Source organism: Petaurus breviceps, unplaced genomic scaffold (genome assembly GCF_028583685.1).
Source record: "Petaurus breviceps papuanus isolate PSGF00001 unplaced genomic scaffold, PetGlider_PUasm1.0 419, whole genome shotgun sequence".
Taxonomy (NCBI): domain Eukaryota; kingdom Metazoa; phylum Chordata; class Mammalia; order Diprotodontia; family Petauridae; genus Petaurus; species Petaurus breviceps.
The window spans coordinates 3456380-3483977 of NW_027186324.1; the positions used below are offsets into that span (position 1 = coordinate 3456380).

The 27598-nt window shown below is 38.2% G+C and overlaps 1 protein-coding gene across 1 annotated transcript in view; it reads right to left on the minus strand.

Annotated features, from left to right (window-relative positions):
- Positions 1–9026: 9026 nt before the first annotated feature.
- The window catches only part of CREG2 (cellular repressor of E1A stimulated genes 2), a 62788-nt gene continuing 44216 nt past the window's right edge, over positions 9027–27598 (minus strand). The window contains exons 3-4 of the mRNA XM_069100518.1: positions 16801–16914; positions 9027–9803 (exon numbers count right to left, since the gene is read on the minus strand). Coding sequence (XP_068956619.1) covers positions 9656–9803; positions 16801–16914 — 262 coding nt within the window. The 3' untranslated portion in view covers positions 9027–9655. The remainder of the gene's footprint in view (positions 9804–16800; positions 16915–27598) is intronic.

Here is a 27598-nt window from a genome sequence, read left to right on the forward strand (position 1 = left end):
AAATCACATGACTTTGTTTTGCAACATATACTAGGTGAATAGAACACATATAGCATAATTTTACCTATTTGAATAATGAAAACTATATTAGAAATAAAATATTCTTTGGTTATATAATTAGACCTATATTTGCATGCAGTTTAAGATCTACATGCATTTACACTATACAAATAAACCACAGCTTCATTACAACTCAAATTTTATGATAATTAGTTTGCTGTTACAGCAATCACATTAAATGGGTGAAATGCATTATTTTTTGAGCTTCTTTGAGAATCAAGGTTGATGGTAAAATACGTTATTGATCACGTAATACACTTTCTGGAAAAAAATAATTTAAATGAATTTCGACTTGAAATCTAGAGCAGAGATCAGGGAGCTCTATAGCCTGAGGGCCAAATACTGGCCACCACATTTTTTGGATACCCACAAGTAAAGAATAGCTGTTACATATTAAAATTAAGTACAAAATAAGCACAAGTAGCTGCACCAAGTATGGTCATGGGGCTGGGGGAAGGGGCTGTGATCTTGAGGCCACATGTGGCCTTCTAGTTCCTTGGGTGAGCCCTTCTGACTGAGTCCAGATTTTGCAGAACAAATCCTTTTTTTAAGGGGATTAGTTCTGTGAAGTTTGAATTCAGTCAAAGGACCTAGAGGGTCATAATGGCCTTGAGGCCACAGGCTCCCCACCCTGATCTAGAGTATGGTTTTTTTTTTCATATACAATTTTCATGTACAATGTTCAAAATGTGAAATAGCTCACAAATGAGCATTATACTAAATACATAAAGTTCAGGGATATTTGCCATCATTTTGGAAGAGGGTTATTCTTAGCTTGATTATTCAGATGTTCTGAAGATTTGAAAGAGCTCTAAGAACTTTCAGAGAAAAATGAGTATGGACCAAAGTCTTTATAAAAATCAGTAGAAAGTCGTAATGTTGTACCCAAAACACGAGCAAGACCCAAGTAAAAATTTAGAATTGAACCCTTTTTTGGCCATGTTGGCTAACGGGCCCCTCCTCAAATTGTACAGCAGCGATCCCAGGCAAAGCCTCAGCTTTTAAAGGTATACCACGTGGCCAATGGTTAAGTATTCCGTAATCAGGAACTTGCAGTGACTGGTCAGTACATTTTGAAACTCCCACCTGTGCCAAGTCTCCCTGGGCAAAGCTAAACCCAGCAGCCCGCCCACCTCCGTGAAGGAGAGCTGGCTGGGGGAGGGCAGAGCTAAACCTGGCAGTCTGCCCACTTCTGTGAAGGAGGGCTGATTGGGGGATGGGAAAGAATGGGGCCAGGTACAACATTAACTTACCACTCTGATAAAAAGTTACTGTAATAGTAATGGAATTTAAAGATCTGCCTATATTGTCTTGGTTTTCTGGCTGAGTGTTGAAACCCAGAGCTTGTGAATCCCACTTGTGGGATGGACTTATTGATGGGAAGAGAGAGAGCTGAACTGGGAGGAGCTGGTGCCGTGGATTTAGAGAGGCACAAGCAGAGAGAAGGCCCAAGTAGAGAGAGAGGCCAGAAGAAATTTTGGAAGCAGCATTGTGGAGGCAGAGAGGTGGAGAGGATTGCTGAGGGCCAGTTGGAGCTGCCCAGGACTTTTGAGTGCTGCCACCTGGAACTGTCAAGGACCGAAGAGACATGGCTGTGATGCTGGTATTTTGTCTGTCTGTTTTGATGTTGTTTTGCCAGATTCGTCTGCTGGTAAAGGACAGTGCTGCTGTTGCAGACATCCTGGAACCTTGCTGTAGGTTCAGAAGCCCTGGAAAGGGTTTTGCTGATGTTTTCAGAAGTCCTGAGACTGTTCTGCAGACAGAGAGTGAATTGATGAGGACACTGGCAATGTATCTTGTGGCTTTGTTAAGCTTTGTCTCCCCAGGAACAGAGATTGCTGAGAACTTGCCTTGGGTCAAGATGAAGAAAAGACCTCTCTTTGGGTATTAAATATTGTGATGATATCTTAACCTTGCTGTAGCTCAGGGGTAGATGACCTTTGTGCTCTCTGTTGCCCCTTTTGAGAAGGTGCTTGGCCTTAACTGATGATAATTGTAATTCAATTGTGATCCAGGGGTGGGGAACTTTTGACTTTTTTGTGCTCTGTGACTGACCAAATGAATATACTTTGTTTATGATTGGAAACTAATCTCCATTTGAGAAGAGATACTTTGTGATTGACTAAATGAATGTATTGACCAGGGGTGGAGTAGTACTTGGAAATTATTGAATTACACTTGGTGAATGCTGTATTTTGATTTTCTCTGTTCTGTGAATGTTTTGCCTTAATTTGTCGCTCTGAACCTTGGAAGCTACTTCTGCTTGGCATTACGCTTACATATTTCTCATTGTGTAAAGAAATATTCCTGCTCTTGTTTAGTGTCCTGACATTGAGAAATGCATGATAGATTATAGACTATTTGATAAGATTCTTAATAGTTGCCTCTAAGATCCCTCTTACATCTAAATTTATGAATTTATGGTCTTGTAATTTCATTAAACATGATCATAAAATAAAAATTGAAAACATATTTTTGGGTGGAAAATAGGAAAAAGCACATCATCACTTTTCCCTGCTAAGCATTTTAATGGTGAAAAAAGAAAATACTATTGAATTTGCTTTTTGCTCCTGCTATGACCAAAGCACGTTCTGCTATTGTCTCTATTGTGCATAAAAGGGCATACTAGATTTTGCCTGATTTAAGATAAGGTCTCTTTATAGTTAACATCTATCTAGGAACTAAGAGAGTCAGTAGAACAGATAATTCTGCTATAATATACTTTCCTAAAAATTACTATGCAAAATTAAACAACAAAAACCATAGGGTTTATGGAGAAAATGGGATTAGGAGCACAGCACTCAAAAACTTTGTCAGTAATATATAAACAAATATCGGAACCAAATGAAAATGGTAGCACAGTTTTATACATACTAAGTGATTAAGACATAGTGGTCAAATAGTGGTCACTTCCATGGCCTAGAGCTCCTGCTGGGCCTGGATAGACTGGCAAAGTCCACAGCCTGGGCCTGTGGGATGGGGTGGGGTAGATGCATAGGTTTGAATCAGCCCTCCTCTATTCACAGTTCCTAATGCATCAGAGGAGATACAATAAATATCACACTTTACTTTGAAAAAACCTGAAGGAATTGTGGAATTGAACCATGTAAGAGTTGATGCTTGTGAGTTATTGGGAAAAAGAAGAAGGGTTCTCTGAAATAAGATGGAAAGTAGTAATAGAAAATGTATATGGGTGTGGCTCATTGTCTCCTTGTTGTCTCTCAAGAAACCATTATCTAATATGTCAATAGTGCTGGAAAAAGATTTGAATTTTCAAAACAAGTGTTCTAGCAGACCTAACTGTGCCTAGACCTGAAGCCTGGCCTTAAATCCTAAATTCAGGTTTGGTATAGCCAGACTACTCTGGGACATGGAGCACGGCATAGGATTATTTGCAGTTATTCAACCTGTTTGGATTTGGTTTCATGTAATTTTCACAGACAATTGATATTAATCAGTAATCAAAACCTATGCCCACAGTTTAAAGCTAATCTGTGGAGGGCAGAGCCAAGATGCTGTAGTAACAAGGAAAAAGCAAAGTGAGGGTCACCTCCTCTCCACCCTCAGCCAAATTTTCCCAAACAGATCTAAAAAACATACCAGACCAACTACTGATGGGGAAATTAAAGAAAAAAAAAATCAGAGTCATTTCTCAGGACCAAGGTGGCACAGGGAGATAGAGAGAGGTCCCCAGACACTGAGGATGGTGTGGCCTGGAGCATGCCCACGCAGAATGCTACAACATAGGGAGAGGTTGTGTGCTGGCCCAAGATGAGGTCCCAGACTCATGCAGATGCCATTTGGAAGCTTTGTCACTCATAACCCAATTTTGGATCACAAATCCAAGGGAATTCTGAGGGGGGAACCTGCACCCAGGGCTAGTGTTCTATGGTAAGGAGCATTTGCATGTCCTGAGTGTTCTACCTGTAGAGAATTAAATTCAAAGCCAAGTAGCAGAGGTGTGTCTCAGACTCCAGGAGCAGAGTAGGGTCTCATTTCCAACCTTTATCTCAGCCTGAAGCCTGCAGAGGAAGAACAATAGCAGGAACCCCAAACTCAAAGGGAGCCTGCAGTTTTGTCACTGAGCCAACAGAGTTTCACAGTTAACAGGAGCTGAGTTGAGCAGCAGTCTTCTGTTGCTCAGACCCAAGGCCAGGAACATGCAGAACTCAGATCATGGGATAGCAATTACACTTAGTCCCTGGATTAGACCAGCTTGGGAGCACTCAATAGCTTGCAAGTCCCTAGATTGAGCTGTTCCTGGGATCCTGGAATAATACGACACTCAATACCCCAAGAAAGCAGCAACAGGACCTGCCTAGACCTCCCTCCATAAGTGCTCAGGAAGTAGGCAAGTCAGAAAGCAGGCAAGAAGAATGAGAAAACAAATCCCACCATAAAAAGCTTATTATGATGAGAGGAATGCTCAAGACACAAACCCAGAAGAAAATGACTACAAAATATTTACAAGCAAAGCCTCAAAGAAAAACTCAGCTTGTATACAAACTTAGCTAGAATTCCTAGAAGAAATGAGGAGTTTTCTAAAAAGTTTAGATGTTTTTGTAAATGAAAAGAAAGCCCTACAGGACAAAATGGAAAAAGAAATGAGAATTATAAAAGACAAAATTGGAAAGGGAAATAACCGCTTGTCACAAGAGGTACAAAACCTTGACCAAGCAACAAGATCACTAAACATTATAATGGAACAGAGAAGCCAAAGACTCAATGAAACAACCAGAAATATTAAAACCAACTTCAAAGCCTGAAAAAAAAATTAGAAGAAAGTGTAAAATGTCTTATAACAGCAACAACAACAACAAAACTGACTTGGACAACATATCAAGGAGGAAAAAAAATGAGAATCTCTAGAATGCCTGAATGCCTTGCCTAAAAAAAAGGTCTAGACTTCATATTTCAAGAAATTATATAATAAAACTACCCAGATCTTTTAGAGTCAGAGGGCAAAGTGGAAATAGAAAGGATCCTCTGGTCATTTCCTGAAAGAAACCCTCAAAAGACAACTTCAAAGAATATATAGCAAATACATAGCAAAAATTCAGAGCTTCCAGGTTGAAGAAAAAAAAATACTGCAAGCATCCAGAAAGAATTTAAGTACTCAAGAGTCATTGTCAGAAACGTTAACAATTTAGCAGTCACTGCTATAAATGAGAGGAGAGCTTGGAATACAATATTCCAGAAGTCAAAATATGTATGCTTATAGCCAAGAATAACTTACCCAGGAAAAATGAGAGTAGTCATATGGGGGAGTAGAGAATAGGGAGGAACCTTTAAAAAGACTTCCAAGCTTTCCTGATGAAAAGATCAAAGCTGTATAGGAACTTTGAAGCTCAAATATGAGTTAAGAGGAACATAAAAAATAAACATGTTTAGTCATAAGGGACTAAACAAGAATAAACTGCTTCCATTAAATATGGGGAAATAATACATGTGTCCCCTTTGAACCCTATAATCATCATAGGCCACAGAGTCAAATTAAACAAAAGGCCTGGGAGTGGTTCTTTCATGCATCGATAGTCTTAAGAAGAATGGAAAGGGAGGGAAAGAGGAATACACTAGGGGTAATGGAAAGGAATGCTAGGGAAAATTATATCACATATTTGGGGTATGTAAGTAGAAATACATACAGGCAAGGAGGAATGGTGGGGAACAACTTATACTTGAACTTTTATCTGAACTGGTGGAAAGAACACACAAACGCACAGTTGGGTACAGAAATGCATTTCCCTCAACAGGAAAATGGAAGAGGAAGTGTAAGGAGGAGTGTAGCCCTAGGGAGGGATTACTCCTAAGCAAAACAAACTCTAACTAAAGAGACACAAGTGAATGTATTTATAGCCTTTTCTGATGTGGCAAAGAACGAGAATCTGAGGACCTGTTCATCAATTGGGGAATGTCTGAGTAAGTTAAGGTGTATGAAGTTCAAATCCAACCTCAGATATTTGCTAGCTGTATGACCCTGAGGAAGTCACTTACCCCCTATTTTAATTCGTCATCTGTAAAATGGGAACGCATGGGAGAATGAAATGGCAAACCACTTCGGCTTCTTTGCCAAGAAAATCCATGGACAAAAGTTCATGGAATTACATGGAGTTGGACACGATTGAATGACTGAACAACAATAATATATATATATATATACACACACACACATACACATACATACAGTCTATAAGTTTTTTCATTTCTAATCTATAACTATCTCTCTATCTCTCTATCTCTCTATATATGCATATATGTATATGTTTGAGATGTTTCATTCTGTACTCTGAGTTTTTCCAGTCTAAAAATGTATATACATATACATATAGGTGCATATACATAAATGTATATGTCCTTCGATCAGTGATTATGTCTTTGTGTATATGTGTAACAAATTTTTTTTCCTCTTAGACATGACCAATGTAGAAATTTGTTTTATTTGACAATATATATTTATAACTGGGGTTTAATTTTTCTTTCATTCTCAATTGCAATGGGTATGGGAGGAAGAGAAAATGAAATTTTACTGATTGAAAAAAAATTGATGATTCATTATTAAAAGGATCATGCCACATCTATCCAGAAGGCTGTTTGAATATTGCTGCAATTGCAGTTTATGGAGTTACAATCTATAAGTCTATGTCAGGAGGAATCACAGTTCATGGAATTTATTACTCCATTAGTTTCTTGGGATGTGATGCTAACTTTGTTTCCAAAAATGATTCACAATTAACTTCACCTTTCATATTTGTAAAAATGGGGGCAGGACCACCAATCTACTTCATGTGCTAGTTTGTTGTGAGAGAAAAATGAACCAAATTAATAATAGAAGACCAAAAAGATGAAATGCCATAGAAAAGCATATTGATAACGCTCCTCAATCCTTAATTGCTAGACCCCCTTTGGTAAGCTGTCCTTTAATAAATCTACATCAGAATGAATCAGCATGTAAACTGCTGCTTATGTGTATTACTATTATTATTATTATTATGAGAGAATTTCTATAAGTCCCATCCAGTGATCTTAAAAATTCATTTGGATAAATGAAATTCTCCATGTGACTTAGTTTTGCTTAGCATAATACATTATTTAATCTCAATTCTCTTTCTTTTTTTGTAGTTTACATTTCTTGTACATAGTGATGAATTTTGTGTTATAAAAGATGCATCTAAGCTCTGTTTCCATAGCAAAGAATTGGAATGTGTGTGGGGAGGTGCCTATTCACTGGGGACTGGCTGAACAATGGTGTATGAATGTGATAGAATACCATTGTGCTGTAAGAAATGTTGGTTTAGGAAAAACCTGGGAAGTTTTGTATGAACTGATGCAGAGTGAAGTGAGTGCAACCAGGAAAACACTTTTTATAATAACAACAGCATATGAAAATGAAAAACTTTGAAAGTCTTAAGAATTCTGATAGACAAAATGACTAACCACAAATCCAGAGAACTCATGATGAAACAGACTACCCAGTTTATGTTCATATATGTACAAATGTATGCATGTGTGTGTATACATATGTATATATATATATATATATATATATATATATATATATATAAAATGTTTGTGTGTGTGTGTGTGTGTGTGTGTGTTGGACATGGCCAATGAGGAAATTTGTTTTATTTACCTATACATGTTTGTAATGGGATTTTTTTTCTTGTTTTCACAACAGAAAAGCAAAGTGTGAGGGAGAGAAGGTAAATCTTCATTAAAAAAACATTTAACATTATCAACACACACCCACACAAAGATTTAATAAATGAAGATTAACAACCATCTTTCAAGAATAAGAAAGTTGGGTATTTATAGCTATTTTAGTGAATTTAATTATAGATCTGTCAGAAGTGGTGCTAGAAAACCATTCAAATAAAAGAGGCTTTTGTTAAAACTAGATTTACATTAATATGTGTGCAATGAATACTCAACTTTGTTTGGGCCCCTAAAGATATTAACAGAGCAACTAAAATAATCCTTTAGAATTACTCATTTAGACTTCAGAACTTAGAAATCAAGACATGAAAGATGAAATAGACCGGGAAATTTTGTCTTCTTACTGTTTCTTAGGCCAAATAATCTGGCTGCACATTGTGCAACAAATTTTGAGAAACCATATCAGACTTTGTAAATGTTCCCTCAGACATATTAAAAAGCTTAATAAGGATCATGTCTCAGAAACACATTTTTGAAGTAAAGGTTATAGCAAATGTGATTCCAATCAATAATTCTCTTCAATAGCTGTTTTGCCGGGTTTTTTTTTTTGTGTAGGACTTGTGTTTTGTCCTATTTGTATAGGACTTACCCCCTCATCTCTTCTTATTCTAGTAAAAAAAAACGAAGCCATTTAGGCCATTAAAAAAAGGGATTTTTTTTTCTAGAAGAACATGATAGCTATCTTCAAATAGCTAAAGAATCTTCATGTGACAGAGAAATTAGGATTAGAAACGTTTTGCTTGGCCCCATTGGACAGAACCAAGAACAACGGATGAAAGTTTCAGAGAGGCAGATATATAAAGGAAAAACTTCCTAACGATTGGAGCTGACCCACAGTGGAATGAGCTGCCTCTGGAGGTAGTGATATCTATCTCCAGCCCTGGAGCTCTTCAAAAGGAGATCAGAGGACCATTTGTTAGGAAATGTTATAGAAGGGATTTCTATACAGGTAAGGGTCAGGCCTAGGTCCTCTGAGGTCCGTTCCAGTTCTGAGTTTCTGTTCCTTTCTCTCTTAACAGGGACGATATGAACATTAGGTAAGAAAAGCTTCCTTCCACTCCTTTTTTTTTGCCCCCCCTTAAACAGAACTGCTTCTGGGGTTAGCTAAAGAATGGCAGACAAAAGCATTGAGTATTCTTTACCCAAACTGTTCATTATAACAAGCCATCCTGTTTATTGTACTATCATATTCAGCTTACTTAGACTAAGAATAAGTACATAACTGCAAGTTGTCACACTGTTGCTCATGTTATGGGGTGGGAGGGGGGGAAAGTTATGTAATTGGTCTTAAATCGTAACCAGGTGATTTGGTAATATGCTTGTAATCTGGGAGCATAATTCACAATTCATGGCCAAATGCTCCACCATCCTTCAAAGGTTTTTCTCCATACTATTAGAAAACACATATGGCTATATGATATTAATTTGAACCCTTTATAGTTGTATCAAACTTAGAATAGTTAGACAATGCTTTTGGCAAAGCAAGAAAAAAAAGCATTTTTCACAATATAATGCAGTCACATTGTTCTCACATGAGTAATCTGTTTTGTTACAGAATGGAATCCAACTGTTTCAACACATACTATGTCATCTTTTTGATGCACACCAAGAAGTTCCAAATGAATGGCCCTAAAGTGACCTAAAGGATCTAAGTCACCTAAAGTGATCTTAAACAAAAGCCATCTAGTACATCCATGGAAATCCACAATTTGGAAATGGCCATCTTCACCTCTCTTTTTAACCCAGTGGTTCACAGTCAGAGTCTGTTGGGAACCTTTCTGAAAAGAGAACCTGTCCAACTATTGACCGGCTGGCATAATTTTGAACAACTGCCTTTTTAAAAGCAAAGATGGGAGCTATGAAGGTCTATCTCAAGGCTTCCTCAAGCTTTACTCGGAACTTCTCTGAAATAGTCTTCTGTTGCAATGTTGGACACCCCTCCGTGCCAGTTCTGCAGCCACACGTTTTCGACATTCATTTTCATGAAAAACCACTCATAATGACGGGGCCACTTCCTCATCACTGGATGCCTGTAAGAACAAAAGAAGATACCAAGGCACAACTATTTCTCCTTAAAATGTTTTTGAATTTTCTTTTGAATTGTGAATTTAATCATCATACACAAATATTTCAGGATACAAAGGCAAAGAGATTGCATAGGAAACTATGATCCTCCGTTAGTAGAGTTTTTTTTTTTAAACATATAGCCATCTATTTACATTTGTGTCTCTTTTCTATACTTCTTTTTTTCCCTTTGTCCTTTTAAAGATGTTTTAGTAATGCTTTTTAAAAATTCAAATCTATGCAACTCTCTATCTCTCTATTCACCTATTATCTAACTGTCTATCTCTGGGTCTTATTTGTATCCCCGTTCTATACTTCCTTTTTTCTTTTGTACCTTATAAATGTTTTATTAATGCTCTTTCTATATTCATTTCTATTACTACCCACTAATCCACATTTCCTCCCCACCCACAAATAGAAACCCTCCCTTATATAACAAATACATAAAGTCAAGCAGAAGAAAACAAGACATTGGGCCAGGTCTAAGAAAGTATGTCTCGATCTTTATCTCTAGACATGTGGGGGAAAGAACTTTGGAAGACATCAGAATTCTGACCAATTTGCCTATTTCTTTAAAAAGCATATACTTGATTATAAACTGGAATTTAAACAATGAACCAATTAAGCAGGCATGTTTATTGTTTACTGATCACTTATTTTAGCATTTCAAGCACCTACGATTTCATCAGTGTGGGTATTCCCTTTGCTGATGAGGTTTGTAAGCCCTCTATGCCTTAAGAGATAGTCTTCATGAAAGAAAATGTGGCTGAAAAAATTGATCAGTCATTAGTCAACTTCTGCCGATAACCCTTTCTGCTAGGCCTATGACATAAGGATAGACCTACTTTGTTTCAAGGTTCCTATTCAAAATCTTTCCATTTTAGTAAACCTTCAGATCAATTCACCACACGTTTATTTTTTTTAATTAATTAATTAATTTTTAGTTTTCAATATTTCATTTCCACAAGATTTTGAGTTACGATTTTTTTCTCCCTGTCTTTTCCCTACCTCCCACACCAAAATTGCAAGCCTACTGAATACCCCTTCCCCCAATCTGTTCTCTCTTATATCCTCCCCAATCACCCCCATAACTTTCTAGTAGGGCAACATGGGTTTCTATACCCCAGTACCTGTATATCTCATTTCTTAGTTGCATGTAAAAAACATATTTTAAAACATTTGTTTTTAAAACTTTGAGTTCCAGATTTTTTCCCCTTCTTCCCTCCTCACTCACCCCCACTGGGAAGATAAGCAATTCAATATAGGTTATACATATGTAGTTGCCCAAATAATTTCCATAGTAGTTATATTGTGAAAGACTAACTATATTTCCCTCCATCCTATCCCGCCCCCACTTATTTTATTTTCTCCTTTGACCTTATCCCTTTTCAAAAGTGTTTGCTTTTAACTACCCTCTCTCCCAATCTGCCCTCCCTTCTATCATCCCCCCTCTTATCCTCTACCCCCCTATTTTTCTGTAGGGTAAGATACCCTATTGTATGTTATTCCCTCCTTCAGCCAAATTCAATGAGAATCAGGTTGTCCCATTCCCTTTCACCTTCATTCTCCTCCCCTCCATTGTAATAGTTTTCTCTTGCCTCTTTTATATGAGATAATTTACCCTAATCTATCTCCCCCTTTCTCCTTCTCCCAATAAATTACTCTCTCACCTCTCAATTTTATTTTTTAGATATCATCCCTTCATATTCAACTCATCCTGTGCCCTCTATGTATACATGAACATACATATGCTCACACTCACATACACATTTATATATACATACACCCTTCTATACATACACATATGTATATATCTATATCTATCTCTATCTATCTATCTATCTATCTATCTATCTATCTATCTATCTATCTATCTATCTATACACACACACACACATATATTCCCTTCAACTATCCTCATACTGAGAAAAGTCTTATGAGTTACAATTATTATATTTCCATGTAGGAATGTAAATAGTTCAACTTTAATAAATTCTTTATAATTTCTTTTTCCTGTTTACCTTCTCATGCTTTTCTTGCTTCTTTTTTTTTGAAAGTCAAATTTTCTGTTCAGCTCTGATTTTTTCATCAAGAATGCTTGAAAATCCTCTATTTCATTGAATAGCCATATTTTCCTCTGAAGCATTATACTCAGTTTTGCTGGGTAAGCGATTCTTGGTTTTAGTCGGACCTCCAGAAGAATATCATATTCCAAGCCCTTTGATCCCTTAATGTAGTAGCTGCTAGGTCTTGTGTTATCCTGATTGTGTTTCCACAGTACTCAAATTGTTTCTTCCTTATGCTTGCAGTATTTTCTCCTTGACCTGGGAACTCTGGAATTTAGCTATAATATTTCTAGGAGTTTTCTTTTTGGGATCTTTTTCAAGAGGCAATTGGTGAATTCTTTCCATTTCTATTTTTCCCTCTGGTTTTAGAATATCAGGGCAATTTTTCTTGAGAATTTCTTGAAAGATGGTGTCTAGACTCTTTTTTTGATCATGGCTTTCAGTTAGTCCAATAATTTTAAAATTATCCCTCCTGGATCTATTTTCCAGGTCAGTGGTTTTTCTGATGAGATATTTCACATTGCCTTCTATTTTTTCATTTGTTTGGATCTGTTTTATAGTATCTTGATTTCTCATAAAGTCATTAGTTTCCAATTGCTCCAATCTAATTTTGAAGGAATTATTCTCTTTAGTGAGTTTTTGAAATTCCTTTGCCATCTGGCAAATTCAGCTTTTTAAGGCATTCTTCTCCTCATTGGCTTTTTGGGCCTCTCTTGCCATTTGAGTTAGTCTATTTTTTAAAGTGTTATTTTCTTCAGTGTATTTTTGGGTCTCCTTTAGCAACCTTTTGTTGACTTGCTTTTCATGATTTTCTTGCATTATTCTCATTTCTCTTCCCAATTTTCCTCCACTTCTCTAACTTGATTTTCAAAATCCTTCTTGAGTTCCTCCATGGCCTGTAACCAATTCATATTTTTCTTGGAGGTTTTTGATGCAGGAGTTTTGACTTTGCTGTCTTCCTTCCACTCCATGCCTTGATCTTTTTTTATCCTCCATAAAGGATTCTGTGGTCTGTTTGTGCTTCCATTGCTTGCTCATATTGCCAGCCAATTACTTGACTTTTGAGCTCTTTGCCATGGTAGAACTCTGCTTCCAGAAAGGAGAGAACTATGTCCCCCATGACTGGGGTTTTAGCAGCTGCTGGAGCTATTAGTATGGTGCCCTCTCTACAGCCCCCATAAGCTCTGGCTCACTGGTCACACACCCCAGGACCACCACCCAAGACTGCAATCCAAGCAGGTTAAAGCAAGAGCAATTCCCCTCTGAATAGTTGCTTGGTCCCCCTATGATTTGCAGGCCAGGAGCTCTGAAAGCAGCCACTTGGTGGTGGCTGCATGGTTGCCATGCCTCCCTTTGCTTCTTGCCCCAGGGGCAGGGGCCAGACCATGCTCTTCAGTCTCCCCTTGTTCCAACAGAGTTCTACACTGACCTTTTACTTTGTCTTTGGCATTTATGGGTTGAGAAGTGTGAAAACCACCACAGTTACTGATGATTCACTCTCCTGAAGTCTGCTCTGGAAGCTGCTGGTTGCGGCTGCCCTGGGGCTGGAACCCGAGGCTCACGCTGGACTGCGCCCAGCTCCCAGCTTGGTGTGATAGTCCCTTTCTGTCCGCCTGCCAGGCTTCCTTCAGAGGAACGTTTGTTTCTGTCTCTCACTTTGTGGGTTCTGTAGCTGTAAAGTTTGTTTTGGGTCATTTTTTACATGTATTGGAAGTGATTGGAGAGGGAGCCCATGTCAAGTTTGTGCTTCTACTCCGCCATCTCGGCCTCACCAAACATTTATTAAGTGCCTTTCCTGACCTCCCCTGCCCCAGCTAGTGCCTCCTTCCAACCTAGAAGTTTCTTTTTACTTGCATATATTTTGTATTTCCTTATATGCACACATGTTATTTCTCCTGAAGGAATATAAACACTTTAGGGTCAGGGGCAATTTTTGTCTTTGTATCCCTAGGGCCTGGCAGATGTAACTTTTTTTTCTTTTCTTTTCAACTAACAAGCATTTATTTTCTCTCACATCCCCTTTCCCACTACTGAGGAAGAAGAAAGGCAAAACAAAAACCTTAGTTTAAATAAATATATGTTATATATGTGCATATATGTACATACATACACATACACACAAACACAGACACACACATGCTTAACCAAAACAAATTCCCACATGAGTCATATCCAAAAATGTAAGACTAACTCTGAATCTTGAATTCATCACCTCAGTGTCTGGGCATGATGGATAACATTCTTCATCACTGATCTTCTTCTATGGTGGTTGGCCATTGAATTGATCAGATTTCTTAAATCTTTAAAAGATGTTCATTTTTGTATAAATTGTTTTTCCTGGTTGTGTTCACTTAATTCTGCTCTGGCTCATACACGTCTTCCCAGGTTTCTCTAAAACTATCTCTTTAAAACATGTTTTATAGCAAAATAGTATTGCATTAAATTTATATGTCATATTTTATTCAAAGTATTCTCATACCCCACCCCTCCCCAGTCTCCAATTCTTTGTTCCCATAAAAAGTGCTGCTATACACATATGTATAGGCCCTTTTCCTCTTTCTTCAATCTTTGGGGCCTCCTAGAGATAATGCTGGGTGAAAGCTGGTGCACAATTTAGTAACTTTTGAGACAAAATTCCAAATTGTTTTCCAGAATGACTGGATCAATTCATAGCTCTAACTATGGATCAATATGCCTATTTTTCTTTTTTTTAATTTTTAAAAATATGCCTGTTTTTCTTTTTCCTTTTATTTTTTGTCAGCTTTGCCAGTCCAAGGGGTATTAGGCAGAATATCAGAATTTCTTTAATTTGTAATTCGTGATTAGTGATTTGGAGCATTTTTTTCAAAATGCCTATTGACAACTTGGAATTATTTCTTTGGGAACGGCCTGTTCATATCCTTGGACCATTTATCAGCTGGGAAATTGCTCCTACTCTTATGAATTTGAATCAAGTCTTCATATGGCTTGTAAAGGTGAGCCTTTCTCAGAAATTTGCTGGATGTTACTATTTCATGTGGCATGTATGGTAGGGATGAGTGCTTCTCCAGTGTACCTAGAGCAAAGGTTTAATTTGTAAGACTCAAAATTCATCTGTTCCAGGTAATATGGGTGTGACCTGCTCCACATAATTCTTAAAGTTCAGTGCTGTTGGGGCTGCTCATTCTGGACAATAGTGCCAGCCAGGTAACTGAGAACAATTTGATCACCAGAAAGGCAAATCATTAAAGGAAAAGGAGAATCATGATGGAGGCTATAGAATTTTTTTTTTTAATTGTAAGCCTGGGAAATATCAGGCTTGTCCAAAATCAGGTCTATTTGCATTCACCTGTTTGAATAATACATCCAACATGTTTTGACAAGAATAAGAGAGATCCATCATTTTCATTTCAAAGCAAAGTCCAGGGGCAGTTTGTTCTTTTGACTCAGAGCTCACATTTTCAGGAGACTTGCTTTACAATTGACAAAGCGCTTTCCTCATCTGTGAGGTACAGAGTGTAGCATTTATATCCCCAGTTTATAGGTGACTTAGAGCGATTAAGTGACTGGCCCACAGTCTAATAAGACAAGAAGCAGCTTTGCCAGGATGCAAACCCAGGTCCTCCGGTTTTCTTAATATCCTTACCATTGTACTACCCAGTCTCTCAAGCATGTGGCAACAGGCAGCCCAAGGTTTCTTTGAAGTCATCATAGGACCCAAGATTTAAAACTGGAAGAGAACTTAGAGGCCAATATGTTTAACCTTATTTTATAGATGAATTAATTGAGGCTGGAAGAGGTTAAAACACTTGTCCAGGGTCACAAAGTGAGTAAATATCTGAGGCAGAATTCAAATGCAAATCTTCCTGGCCCTATATTTAACCCTCTATCAACTAAGCCACCTAGTTGACCAAGTTCTCCTCATTTTACAGATGAGAAAACTGAGACCCATAAAAATGAAGTAATTTGCTCAGGGTTACATAGAGGCAAGATTCTGATCTACTGTCTTCCTACTATATCAAAAATGGATACAAAAAAGGTAGTATTTGCTCATTGTTTCTTGGCCTCATATACCATTCATTCCTCGAAACAATTGTGCCCAGCGTTTGGTTGGCAATGAATGGCAACAGAGCAGAGGTACGAGGTGAGAGAAATTAATATTATTCTATTAATTTAATAACTAATTTTTAATTTGTGATCCATCCTTTTTCTTCTGTTCCTATTAAGACACAACTCCTGAAAAGGTCAGGAAGTTTTAGAAGGACTGTAACTATAAGGTAACCTTTACTTTTTATCTAGTCCATAAACAAAAGCCAGCCTCAGCTAGATATTTTCCCCGGGGGACATTTCTCCTTCTCCTGGATTCTCTCCATTAGAGTGTAGGGTGACCCAGCTCTTAAAGGAGAAAAACAGCCAGAGAGGTTGGAATGGAAATGGCTTCCACTGCCCAGATTGCTGAAGGATGCTGAGTCTCATGATCAAGCTATGTTCTCAGCAGGGGGAGCTGAAGACTTTTAGCCCACCTCCTCATTAAATGTTCACCAATCAAGGTTGAGTTTTACTTGTCAGGGGTACACATCTGATTTAAGGTGCTTCAGAGTCTCCTTTGGTGTCTTTGGTTATGGAGAGAAACCACTGACCATTAATTTATTATTAAACAGACTAATTAGTAAATTGATTATAAATTACCTAGAAACTGTCTCTCAAGCTTTTTTTTTTTTTATTAAGTACAAAGTGTATGCCACGTTAATAATGATGCAGGGATAACATCATGCTTGGTCATAGCATCCTCACTGCCATTTTCTTCTCTGCCATCCTTACCCCTCTGCTAAGTCAGCTTTCTTGCTTCATCAACAGGAGGAAAAGTAAATTATTATGACATATTTCAGGTCAAATCTACATTAGAACATGCACGAACCTTGAAAACACAGCTTGCTTAGCAAATTCCACTTCTTCTGGAGACACAGAAACCATCTGGCCTGTAAGAGTTAACCTGGCACATCGAAGATCTTCCAAGTCAATGATATTTTTTCTGCATGGAAAGAACATTTCACACACATATCATATCAGCTGTGCAAATTGATACAGCTCCATAATCAACCTCAAAGTAAGTTAACATTTTACTAACATGGAAAATGGAGCCCATACCCACCAGTTACTGATCCTTACTTTTCTCTGTCAAAGGAAAACCCAGTGTTCTATACCAGAAGCATCAAACTCTTGGCCACTAGATTGCTTCAAAATCTCCCTGGAACAAGTCTGAACCAGATTAAAATGTGATTGGGAAATGTTTAGTAAAATCAATAAAAATACAATATGACATAAATAATGTTGATTTCTGGTTTTAAAATTAATGTGTGCAGGGATCCATTTATATTTGAGTTTGATACCAAAGCTCTACCCCATTGGTCTTAGAATGTTCATTTAAACCTTTAGAAGACTCAAGCCATGAAATCTTGTTTGAGAAATAGATCTAAGAAAGGGAAAAAGGACGAGATTACCCAAGCTTTCAATTGGCTAGTGGCATAAGATGAATTATTATTATTTGCTTTTAAATGAATAGTGTTTTAATAATCATAGTGGCATCTCCACAGACATAGGAAATAGACCTGTGATGTTTTGGGTGCAGGATACTCCTGGGTGAAGAGACTCCCTTTCCCAATAGAAGTCAGCACCTTTTCTTCAAATTACAGTCCCAGAGAGCTGCCTAGATCATTGACAAGTTAGATGACTTGGCCAATGTCACACAGCTAGTATTTATCAGGAGGAAGACTAGAATTTAGGTCTTTCTGGCTTTGAGATTGGCTCCCTAGTCACTATAGCATGCTACTTCTCCATTCATTTGAAAAGCTAGTCATATACGAATGTGTGAGATTTATTATTACTGAGTTATTGACTATGATGGTTATTTGAGCTTATGGATTTGTGGAACCCTTGCAATGAGTCTAGGGTTCCATAGTTTGGCAACTTGTGTCTGACACCATACTAGAGGGATCTCCTTTGACATGAACTCCTTCAACTTTTCGAGGTTTGGGGGATAGAAGTAGGGGTGATTTCTTCCTCTAAAAGTTCTAATAGCTCAGAAATATTTCTTGCTTTATTTTTTTGAACCTGGATAGATTTGGACATGTATAAGGTTACTTCTACCTCTGAGAATCTATGTTTATTTAGGACTTTAAATATTGTATTGGTAAGAACAGAGAATCAGGGGTGGCTAGGTGATGCAGTGAGTAAAGCTCCAGCCCCAGAGTCAAGAGGACCCGCATTCGGTTCTGGCCTCAGACACTTAACACCCACACACAAAAAAACTAGCCGTGTAACCTTGGGCAAGTTACTTAACCCCAACTGCCCTCCAAAAAAAAAAAAGGCAAAAAGAACAGAGAATCAGAACACAGTATGCTCATCCCAGAGAATAAGGATTTATAATTTGATTAGAGCTTATATTTTTCCTTTTATTTGTTCATTCATTCATTCATTTTATTTGGAAGTAATCAGGCCTAAGTGATTTGCCTAGGGTCACATAGCTATTAAATGTCTGAGGCCAGCTCTGAACTTAGGTCCTCCTGATTCCAGGGCCAGTGCTTTATCCACTGTACCACTTAGCTGCTCCTTTCTTTTCTTTTATAACAATTAAAAAAACACATTTTATTGATATCTTTTATTTGATTTTAAATTTTTATTTCTTTCTTTCATCCCTCTCCCTCTGTTATATAGAGAACCATCCTTTGTAGTAATGTTTGTGTGTATGCTTGGTGTACGTTCCATGTGAAGCAAGATACTGCAATAGCAGTAACAGCCCAACCTAGCTCTCATCCCCCCTTCCTTAAGCTCACAGGAAGACAAGTCACTTTATAATTAATAAATTAATTAATTTATATTAATTATATAATATGAAATAAATTAATTAATATATTAATATAGATGCATACATGTATGTGTATTTATATGTATATAAATATATATGTATATATTATAAATTATATAATATATAATTAATTAATCAAATAAATTAATATATTAATTTAGATGCATATATGTATGTGTATTTATAGGTATATAAATATATATGTATATATAATAAATTATATAATATATAATTAATTAATCAAATAAATTAAATTAATATATTGATTTAGATGCATATATGTGTGTGTATTTATATGTTCACACACAACTATGTCTGTATATACATATATACATGCATTCACACATATACGTATATAGGTATATGTGTGTGTATACACACATATGTGTTAGGTAGCACAGTGGATAGAGTGCCAGTCCTGGAGTCATGAAGAGTTGAGTTCAAATTTGACCTCAGATACTACCTATGTGACCCTCAGTCACTTAACCCTGTTTGCCTCAGTTTCCTCATCTGTAAAATGAGCTGGAGAAGGAAATAGCAAACCACTCCAGCATCTTTGCCAAGAAAACCCCAAAAAGCAGTCATGACAAGTCATATATGACTGAAAATGACTGATCAACAACATGTGTGTGCATAAATATATATGCATATATAATATACTTCTATGCACACATATATGATACGTATATCCTGTATACAAGTGTGCATGTATTTGTGTTTATGCATATAGGAGACTGGGTCTCCTTTTGTCTAACCCAGGCTGGAAGTGCATAGGTCAACTATGGGCCCAATCCCACTCCTGATTATCCTAGCAGCTTTGATCTATTCCATTTGAGACCTGAGTTAATTCTCCCTTGCTTAGACAGCCTGGTCACTCATCATATTGATGCCAGATATAGAGCAGACTCTTGATTTGTCTAACTTATTGTAGTTCAGAACTCCTGAGTTCAAGGAATTCCCTGCTTGGTCCTCCCCAGCAACAAGAACTTACAGGTGCATACTACCATGCCCAGTCAGGTGGTGTTTTATTTAGGCCACTAGCCTCGTGTTCTCAGCAATTTCTCTGAGAAGTACACATGCAGTCCTTTATTGGTGTGACTTTGACCAAGTCATATGGCTTCACTGGCTGGACAAGAAAGAAACTTTCATTGACTGGGTTCTAAAGCAGCTAGGAGTTTCAGTGAATCCAGTGCTGGGCCTGGAGTTAGGAAGACTCATCTTCCTGAGTTCAAATTTGGGCTCAGATACTTATTAGCTGTATGATCTTGGGCAAGTCACTTAACCCTGTTTTCCTCAGTTTCCTCATCTGTAAAATGAGGTGTAGAAAGAAATGGCAAACCACTTCAGTATCTTTGCCAAGAAAACCACATCTGGGGTCACGAAGAATTGGACACAACTGAACAACAAAGGCCTACTTTAGGTTTTTATATAAAAATATTGCTCAGTGTCATAAAAATTGAATGTTTACCGCTCCAGAATTCCTGTCCCATCAGATTTCTCTAGCACATAACTTACTTATCACATTGAAATGCACAGAAAAATTTCAACCTGACCATGTCTCCAAAATCTCCTTCTTACCCGCAGGACATGGAAATGAATAAGAAGTGGGTAGGGGGAGAATGAGGGTTCTATCTAAGGCCATACTCTAAGACCTGGACTAAGATGGTGAAAATTAAGAAGAAACTAGAGGGTGCTAGAAGACAGGTTCATGTCCTGAGCCCCTCCCTCTGCTGAAGTTTTTAGAAGCTCTTCATCTCACCAGTTAACCTGAACTTGCCTTTCCAAACACTGCTTTGAATGGCTACTCGCTGGGCTGGGAATACCCAGGCACTAGGTCAATCTCTCTTGCATGGAAGTTTAGTCTCATCCTTGCCTCCACAGCACAGATCTCCTGGGTCTGTCTGAACTCTTTTGACACAATTTACAGTGGCAGTAAGCAATGTTTGTGATAGGTGTGGTTCTCCCCTAATAGCTCTAAATTTCAAGGGCAAAACAGCCAAGACTGGAAGAAGCTCTCTCTGTTAGTAGCCAACCAGGGAATAGCAGGAAGTCTCTGTCAACCACAAAGGAAGGAAGAGATAGAAGCCAACAGCAGCCAACTGGATGCCCACCCCCAGACCCTCATTTCCTCCTCTTCTCCTAAGTGTGTTCCAATACAAGCAGAGTGCTCCCTGGTTCTTGGAGTGGGGGTCAGGGGAACGGGGAGAGGAACCTGTTTATCACAATCAGTGCTTTCTGCCAGTCCCTTTTCTCTGTGTTAAAATGATCATTCCAGACCCTGATGAAATAATTGAGAACAGATTGGGTCCCCTACTCTTTATGATGGGCATTGATCACATTAGCACATCAGGGAAAGCCCTACCTATTCAGTCTCATGACAGCTATTAGGTAGAACTCGAAGAGCTCAAGAGGACCTTGGTGATCAATCAGATCAATCCCCACACTTTACAGTTGAGGAAATTGAGGCTCATACAAAATTGACTTGCCCAAGGCCACACAACAAGTAAGTGTAAGAGTCAGAACTTGAACCCAGGTCTTTTGATATTAAATCCAGAGCTCTGGTCACTACATTGCATTATCTCTGGCAGCCAGAGCTGGATGTGTTTGGGACACCTATGGATCCAATTCTACTACTGATTGGCCTCCTCTCCCCTAAAAGAACATTGCCTGGGGCAGGAAAGCCATACAAACCAAACTGTGCTATGAGGAACTACCTCACAAAGGTCAAAGGATCATGGGACTATAGATCTGTAGTATGAAGGGACCTCAGAAGCCATCCGATACAGTTTTCTTCCAGTTCTAAGTCCCACAAGTGAGTGGCAAATACAATCCAGCTGCCTTCTTAAACTCCAAAACCATACCACACACTTTAAGAATGGGTAACAAAGTCAGTGGTAATATTCACATGCTCCCTGAAAAGTTCTGATTAGATAAGAGAGTAAGAATCACATTTATGACCTATTTCCAAAGCTGTTAATTGGCACATCGGCTTCTTTGTTGTGACTTCCTCTTCTTGAATGATCCCTTCCCCCTCCCAGACATAGTAGTTAAAGAATTGTTTTAAATTCACTGCCTGTGGTTATACCAACTTCTTAATTCCTCCTCATATCACTGGGCTAGCAGAGCCTTTGCCCCAGCTATTGCTTCGTTCAGCCCACCTGTCAGACTTTTGTCTGCTCACACCCCAATGAGCTCACTGAGATTTTCTTTTTTAGAGATGATCTCTTTTCATATTTTCTAACCCATTCTAGGAAGTATATGCAATTAGTCACTGGAAAACCCAGAACCTCCCTACTTCCCAGTTCCCAGGTACCACAGAGAGTGCTGCTATGAATATGTTGGTAGAGAGGGACCTTTCTTTCTGACAAAGATCTCCTTGGTAAATATGCCCAGTAGTGGAATTGATGGGTTAAAGAGTATGGCTGTTCTCTAAAGCAATCATTTAAAATCGTGTCAGCACTTTGCTTGAAGAAAATAAAACTTTTTCAAATTAAATTTTTTTTAATGCCTGGGAGAGGATATAATTTCTACTTGAGGGAAATGGATAACTTTTAACTTTAGTATACTTTTTTTTTTTTAAGCAATCGGGGTTAAGTAACTTGCTCAAGGTTACACGGCCAGGTATTTCTGGGTGGTTGCTAAGTGTCTGAGCCCGGGATTCGATCTCCAGGTCATCCTGACACTGGAGCCAGTGCTCTTACTCGCTGTGCTACCTGGCTGCCCCACTTTAGTATACTTTTAATCAGATAAAGATCATGCAGCATTTTCATAGTACCTCCTATTTTCCAAGCATTTTTACTTGCTTAGTCCTTAGACATGCATTTGCTATCCTTCATTAGCATCATCTGTTAGGGTAGCAGATCCAGACAGGCACTATACATTCTGTGCAGACAGAGCTATCATAAAACTTGACAAATGCTATCCTGAGGCATGAGTCATTAAGACTTAGTCTCACCCAATTTAGGGAAAGGAAAAAAAAAACTTGGGAAATGTAAATTCCTCAAGCAAAGATCATGTGTTGCTTCTGTGCTAAGGGACTTGTTTTCACCTGCATGAAGATTTTTCTATATTATATACTCAGTTGGGTTGTAGCAAGAGAGAGTAACAGAGTCTATGTCCACACACCCAGTTTGCTTCCTTATAAATATTTTTCATTTGTGGTCATTGTCTCATATGGGAACAGTGTGTACCATTCGGAGTTAATATTTGTGGGTTTTTTGGTGGTTAAAAAATGCGCATGGCAGTGTTATTGTAGACTTTACTCACTTAATGGGTCAACAAGTACTTATTAAGTGCCTACTGTGTGTCATATGCTGGGGAGTATGAAGATAGAATCGAAACAAGGAGTTCTTCCTTCAAAGAACGTTCTGTGAGGAGAGGAGACAGCATATGCAAATATAAGTGATACAAAATGCATATGAAAGTACAATGTAATTATATATTACTCATTCATTCATCAGTTTATTCACTTATTTGTTGGTCCATTTATTTATTGGTTCAGTACAAAGGCACTCATAGCTCTGGGTAAGTGAGGAGATCCAGAAATGCTTCATGCTGAGGGTAGCAGGGAAATTGCAATTTGAAGGAAATTAGGGGATTAGTTTCAATATCAAGTGACAATTTGTTGTTCATTTGTTTAGTCGTGCCTGACCCTATTTGGGGTATTCTTGGCAAAGATAACATGGTTTGGCATTTCCTTCTCCAGAACATTTTGCAGATAAGAAAATTGAGGCAAACAGGGTTAAATGACCTGCCCAGGGTCACATAGCTAGTAAGTGAGGCCAGATTTGAACTCAGGAAGATGAGTTTTCCTGGCTTCAGGCTCAGCATTTTATCCAATTTAACACTTAGGTTCCCATCAAGTGTTAACAGGTCCATATCATTCTTATTCTCTTTTTATTTTATTTTAAAATAAAACTCTTATTTTAGAGTTGAGGTAGGAAAGGAATGGAAATGCAAGGAAAACAATAATATTAGTTTGAATTCTGCACTAATTTCCCAGTTTCCAATGTTTCATTGCAGTATGGAAGTGAACCTGGATTCTTGAAGTCTATACCAGCAGAACACAAGTTCTGATATGTTGCACTGAATTGTAAAGACTTTGAGTTGGGCCTAATGATGATCTGTGCATCTTTTGTCCAAATCTAGCTATTTTTAGAGATGTTCCCTGCCGGAAGGTTGGCCGCTTAAGGATGAATTTTTTTAGCCTCAGTAATGAATGAAACCGCCTAAGAAGTTTTGGAAGGTAGTTGCCTATGTTGGTAGAAGAAGGACCTACATGGACATTAATAAAGTCATGTCTTTTGAGGTATTATTGGAATGAGCAGGTGGAGTGGTAGAATGAAAAGTATCCTGGGTTTGGTTTTTTTTTGAGTCAGAACACTTGAATTCAGACTCTGACTTACTACCTATGTGGCCTAGGGTAAAATATTTCATTTGTTTGATGTGGAGTTTCTCCATCTACAAAACGAAGGGATTAAATTTAGGCGACCTCTGAGGTTGCTTCCAATTGCAAATCTATGTTCCTGTCTGAATAACTATAAAGGGCCCCAAATAGTGAGATGTAATTTTTGATGAGAATAGGAATGGGAAAGAGCTCATTTGAGCTTGAAGTTTTAGTTAGTACTGATGAATTAGTACAGCCTGGTGAATTAGAGTGGTTGGCCTGGAGTTAGGGAGGAATGAGTTTAAATGTCCCTCCTGCCAATCATTGATTAGCCTTGAGATAATGAATAAATAATTAAAAGTCATTGAGCCTCTATTTCCTTGTGTATAAAATGGAGATCATACCTATAATACTTCCCTCACAGAATTACTGGGAAACTCAAATGAGATTTTATACACACACACACATTCACATATACAAAGTGTTACGTGTCTATTTTTTTTTTTTACTAATAATGATAATGTTATAATATTATAAATAAAATAATTATAAAAAAATAAAAAAATTTACTAATAACTAACAATGATGTCTGATTTATTTGCTAAATGTTAAAAGTTCTGCCTTTGAACCAATTTGCTGTAGAGTATAGAAATTAGGTGGCATCGTGGATAGAGTACTGACTCTGGAGTCAAGAGGACTTGAATTCAACTCTGGTCTGAGATACTAACTGCGTGACCCTGGGCAAGTCACTTAACCCTGATTGCCAAGAAGAAGGAGGAAGAGAAATAGAAATCAGCACTTATGAGAAAAACATTTTGCAACAGTAAGTCACTTGATCCCTTTATATAGATTATAAGCTTCTTGAGAATTTGGGACTGTAATTTTTTACCTTTATATCTTAGTACTTTCCATAATTCCCTCGGCACATAGTAGATGCTTAAGTTGAGTGAATGAGTACATGTGGCCTTTTTGTTTTCATGTTAGTAGAAATTTTCCCTGAAATACAGATATTCTGCTCACTCTTGAATTTCTCCAGGTTCTTAAGTTCAATATAGTAGCAACATATGGCTCAAGTCCCTATTCGATGCCTTAGACCAGGCAGGAACTATACATTGAAAAGTGCTTAATTTGGACAGAATATGAGAGCAAAAAAAGGAAGAAAAAAATCAAACAATATCATCATTCTGAGCCTTTCTTAAAAGAATACCATTTCCCACAGGCTCAGAGTTGGAAACAGTTTAGGGCCTCCTCTCAGAGAAAGCTTCCAGAAAACCTGAACTCTGAGATGAGAAAGGGTTTAGGGTGCAGGGGTAAGGAACCTGCAGCCTTGAGGCCACATGTAGCCCTCTAGGTTCTCAAGTACACCCCTCTGACTGAACCCAAACTTCACAGAACACATCCCATTAATAAAAGGATTTGTTCTATAAAACTTGGACTCAGTCAGAAGGCCGCACCCAGAAGGCCACATGTGGCCTTTAGACCAAAGTTTCCCCACTCCTGGCCTTTAGGCCTTAGTGCCACCAGCAGCTAGGAAACCTCCCCTTAAGTTTTTCTGGCTTTCAGTTTGCAGCAGGAACTGTTTGCTGCTTCTTGACTTTTCCCACGTCAGATCCTTGGTGTAGTCTAGTCAATCAACCAGTCAGTAAACATTTATTAAACTCCTGCTATGTACCAGGCATAATGCTAAGTGCTGGGATACAAAGACAAAAAACAACAACAATAAAGAACTAGTCCCTGCTCTCAAGGAACTCACAGTTTAATGGGGGAGAAAGCAAGTGAAAAGAGATGTACAAACAAACTATGTATATGATAAATTGTATATATGCTACAAATAAATAGAGGGTAGAAGAAAGACCTAGAAACATGGTAATTAAATTATATCTTCTGAGATATTATTTGAACAAACAGGTAGGTGGTAGAATGGAAAGTATCATTTTTTTTTAAGTCCAAAGACTTGAATTCAGATTCTGACTTACTACCTATCTGACCCCTAGGTCAAAGCATTTCATCTGTCTCATTCGGAGTTCTGGGCCTGGAGTCAGGAAAACCTTAGTTCAAATCTGGCCTCAGATCCTTACTAGCTGTGTGACTCTGGGCAAGTCACTTAAATCCTCTTTGCCTCAGTTTCTCATCTGTAAAAAAATGAGTTGGAGAAAGAAATGGCAAACCACTCCAGTATCTTTGCCTGGAAAACTACCCAAAGGGGTCATGAAGAGTCAGAAATGACTGAAAATGTCTGAACAACAACAAAAAAGAGAATTAGGGAAGGTCAGGAATGGCTTCCTGTAGAGCAGGAACAGAAGCAGAGCCACAGAACCCAGGACCACCATCTAGCTTGTGATATTTTTCACACCTCACTCTCTCCCATTCCCCATATCTGATCTCTTGCCAAGGTCTATTGCTTTTACTTTGGTGTCAACCCTAAAAACAAATGAGCCAAGAGTCACAGAGGTTATACCTTCGTGAGGCCCACAGCACTCTGAAGTACAGACTGGACCAGTGTATAGTGTGATTGGGAAATGTTTGACAAAAAACAATGAAGTGTAGATAATGTTAATATGTGATTTTTCTGGGTAAATATGCAGCCTGCAGGGATAATTAAATAAGGTTTAGTGGTCCCTATTTCTATTTGAGTTTGATACCAGTGCTATAGAAGGTGGGGTTTTTGCTAGGACTTGAAAAAGCCAGGGAAGCCTGGAGGCAGAGATAAGGATGAAAGGAATTCAAGGCATGGAGGACAACCAGTAAAAAGAGAAGTTGAATGAATAACAGAACTAGTTAGAAATCAGTGACCTCCTGACTCGTAATTCAAGGCTTTTCTCATTATTATATGTTAGATCTTTTATACTTCTATCCCTCTGTTTCCAATACCATAAAAATTCAACCACTCAAAACTGGCCTAACTTTTCACTCTGAAGTAGAATTTGTCAGATTCATTTTTAATGTTATCTAAAGAGAATTTAACTTTGGGGGAGGGTACTAAAATGATCCCTTTGTAAGATATTCTCACCCACAAGGCAGTCAGTGCTATGACCCAATGCATGAACTCCAAGGTCAGATTTTAAGGTCTCAGTATACTGTGTGTTGGCAGCTGGGAAGAGGGACAATCACTGTGTTCAGAAAAGGGGCTTCATGAGATGCTCCTTCCGCACTAATACCACCTCCACTTCAGCCATCATCCTTAGCCCCCTCCCGTTGAAACCTGGGACTCTGCTTCTGGGATGCTGGGCTCTGTTAGGTGAGATCTCATCTATCTTGCCCAGAGCCAGGCCTCTATGTCACTTCCTGGACACCTCCACAACATGCTATGGGCAGGTATAAGACTTCTACCTGTTTCCCCTTTATGTGTTGTTTTTACCCCTCCCCCCCCATTGGAATGTAAGCTCCTGGAGGAAAGCTACAGCTCCTGGTACATAGAAAGTGCTTCTCTCTCTCCCTCCCTCTCTCTCTCTCTGTCTCTCTCTC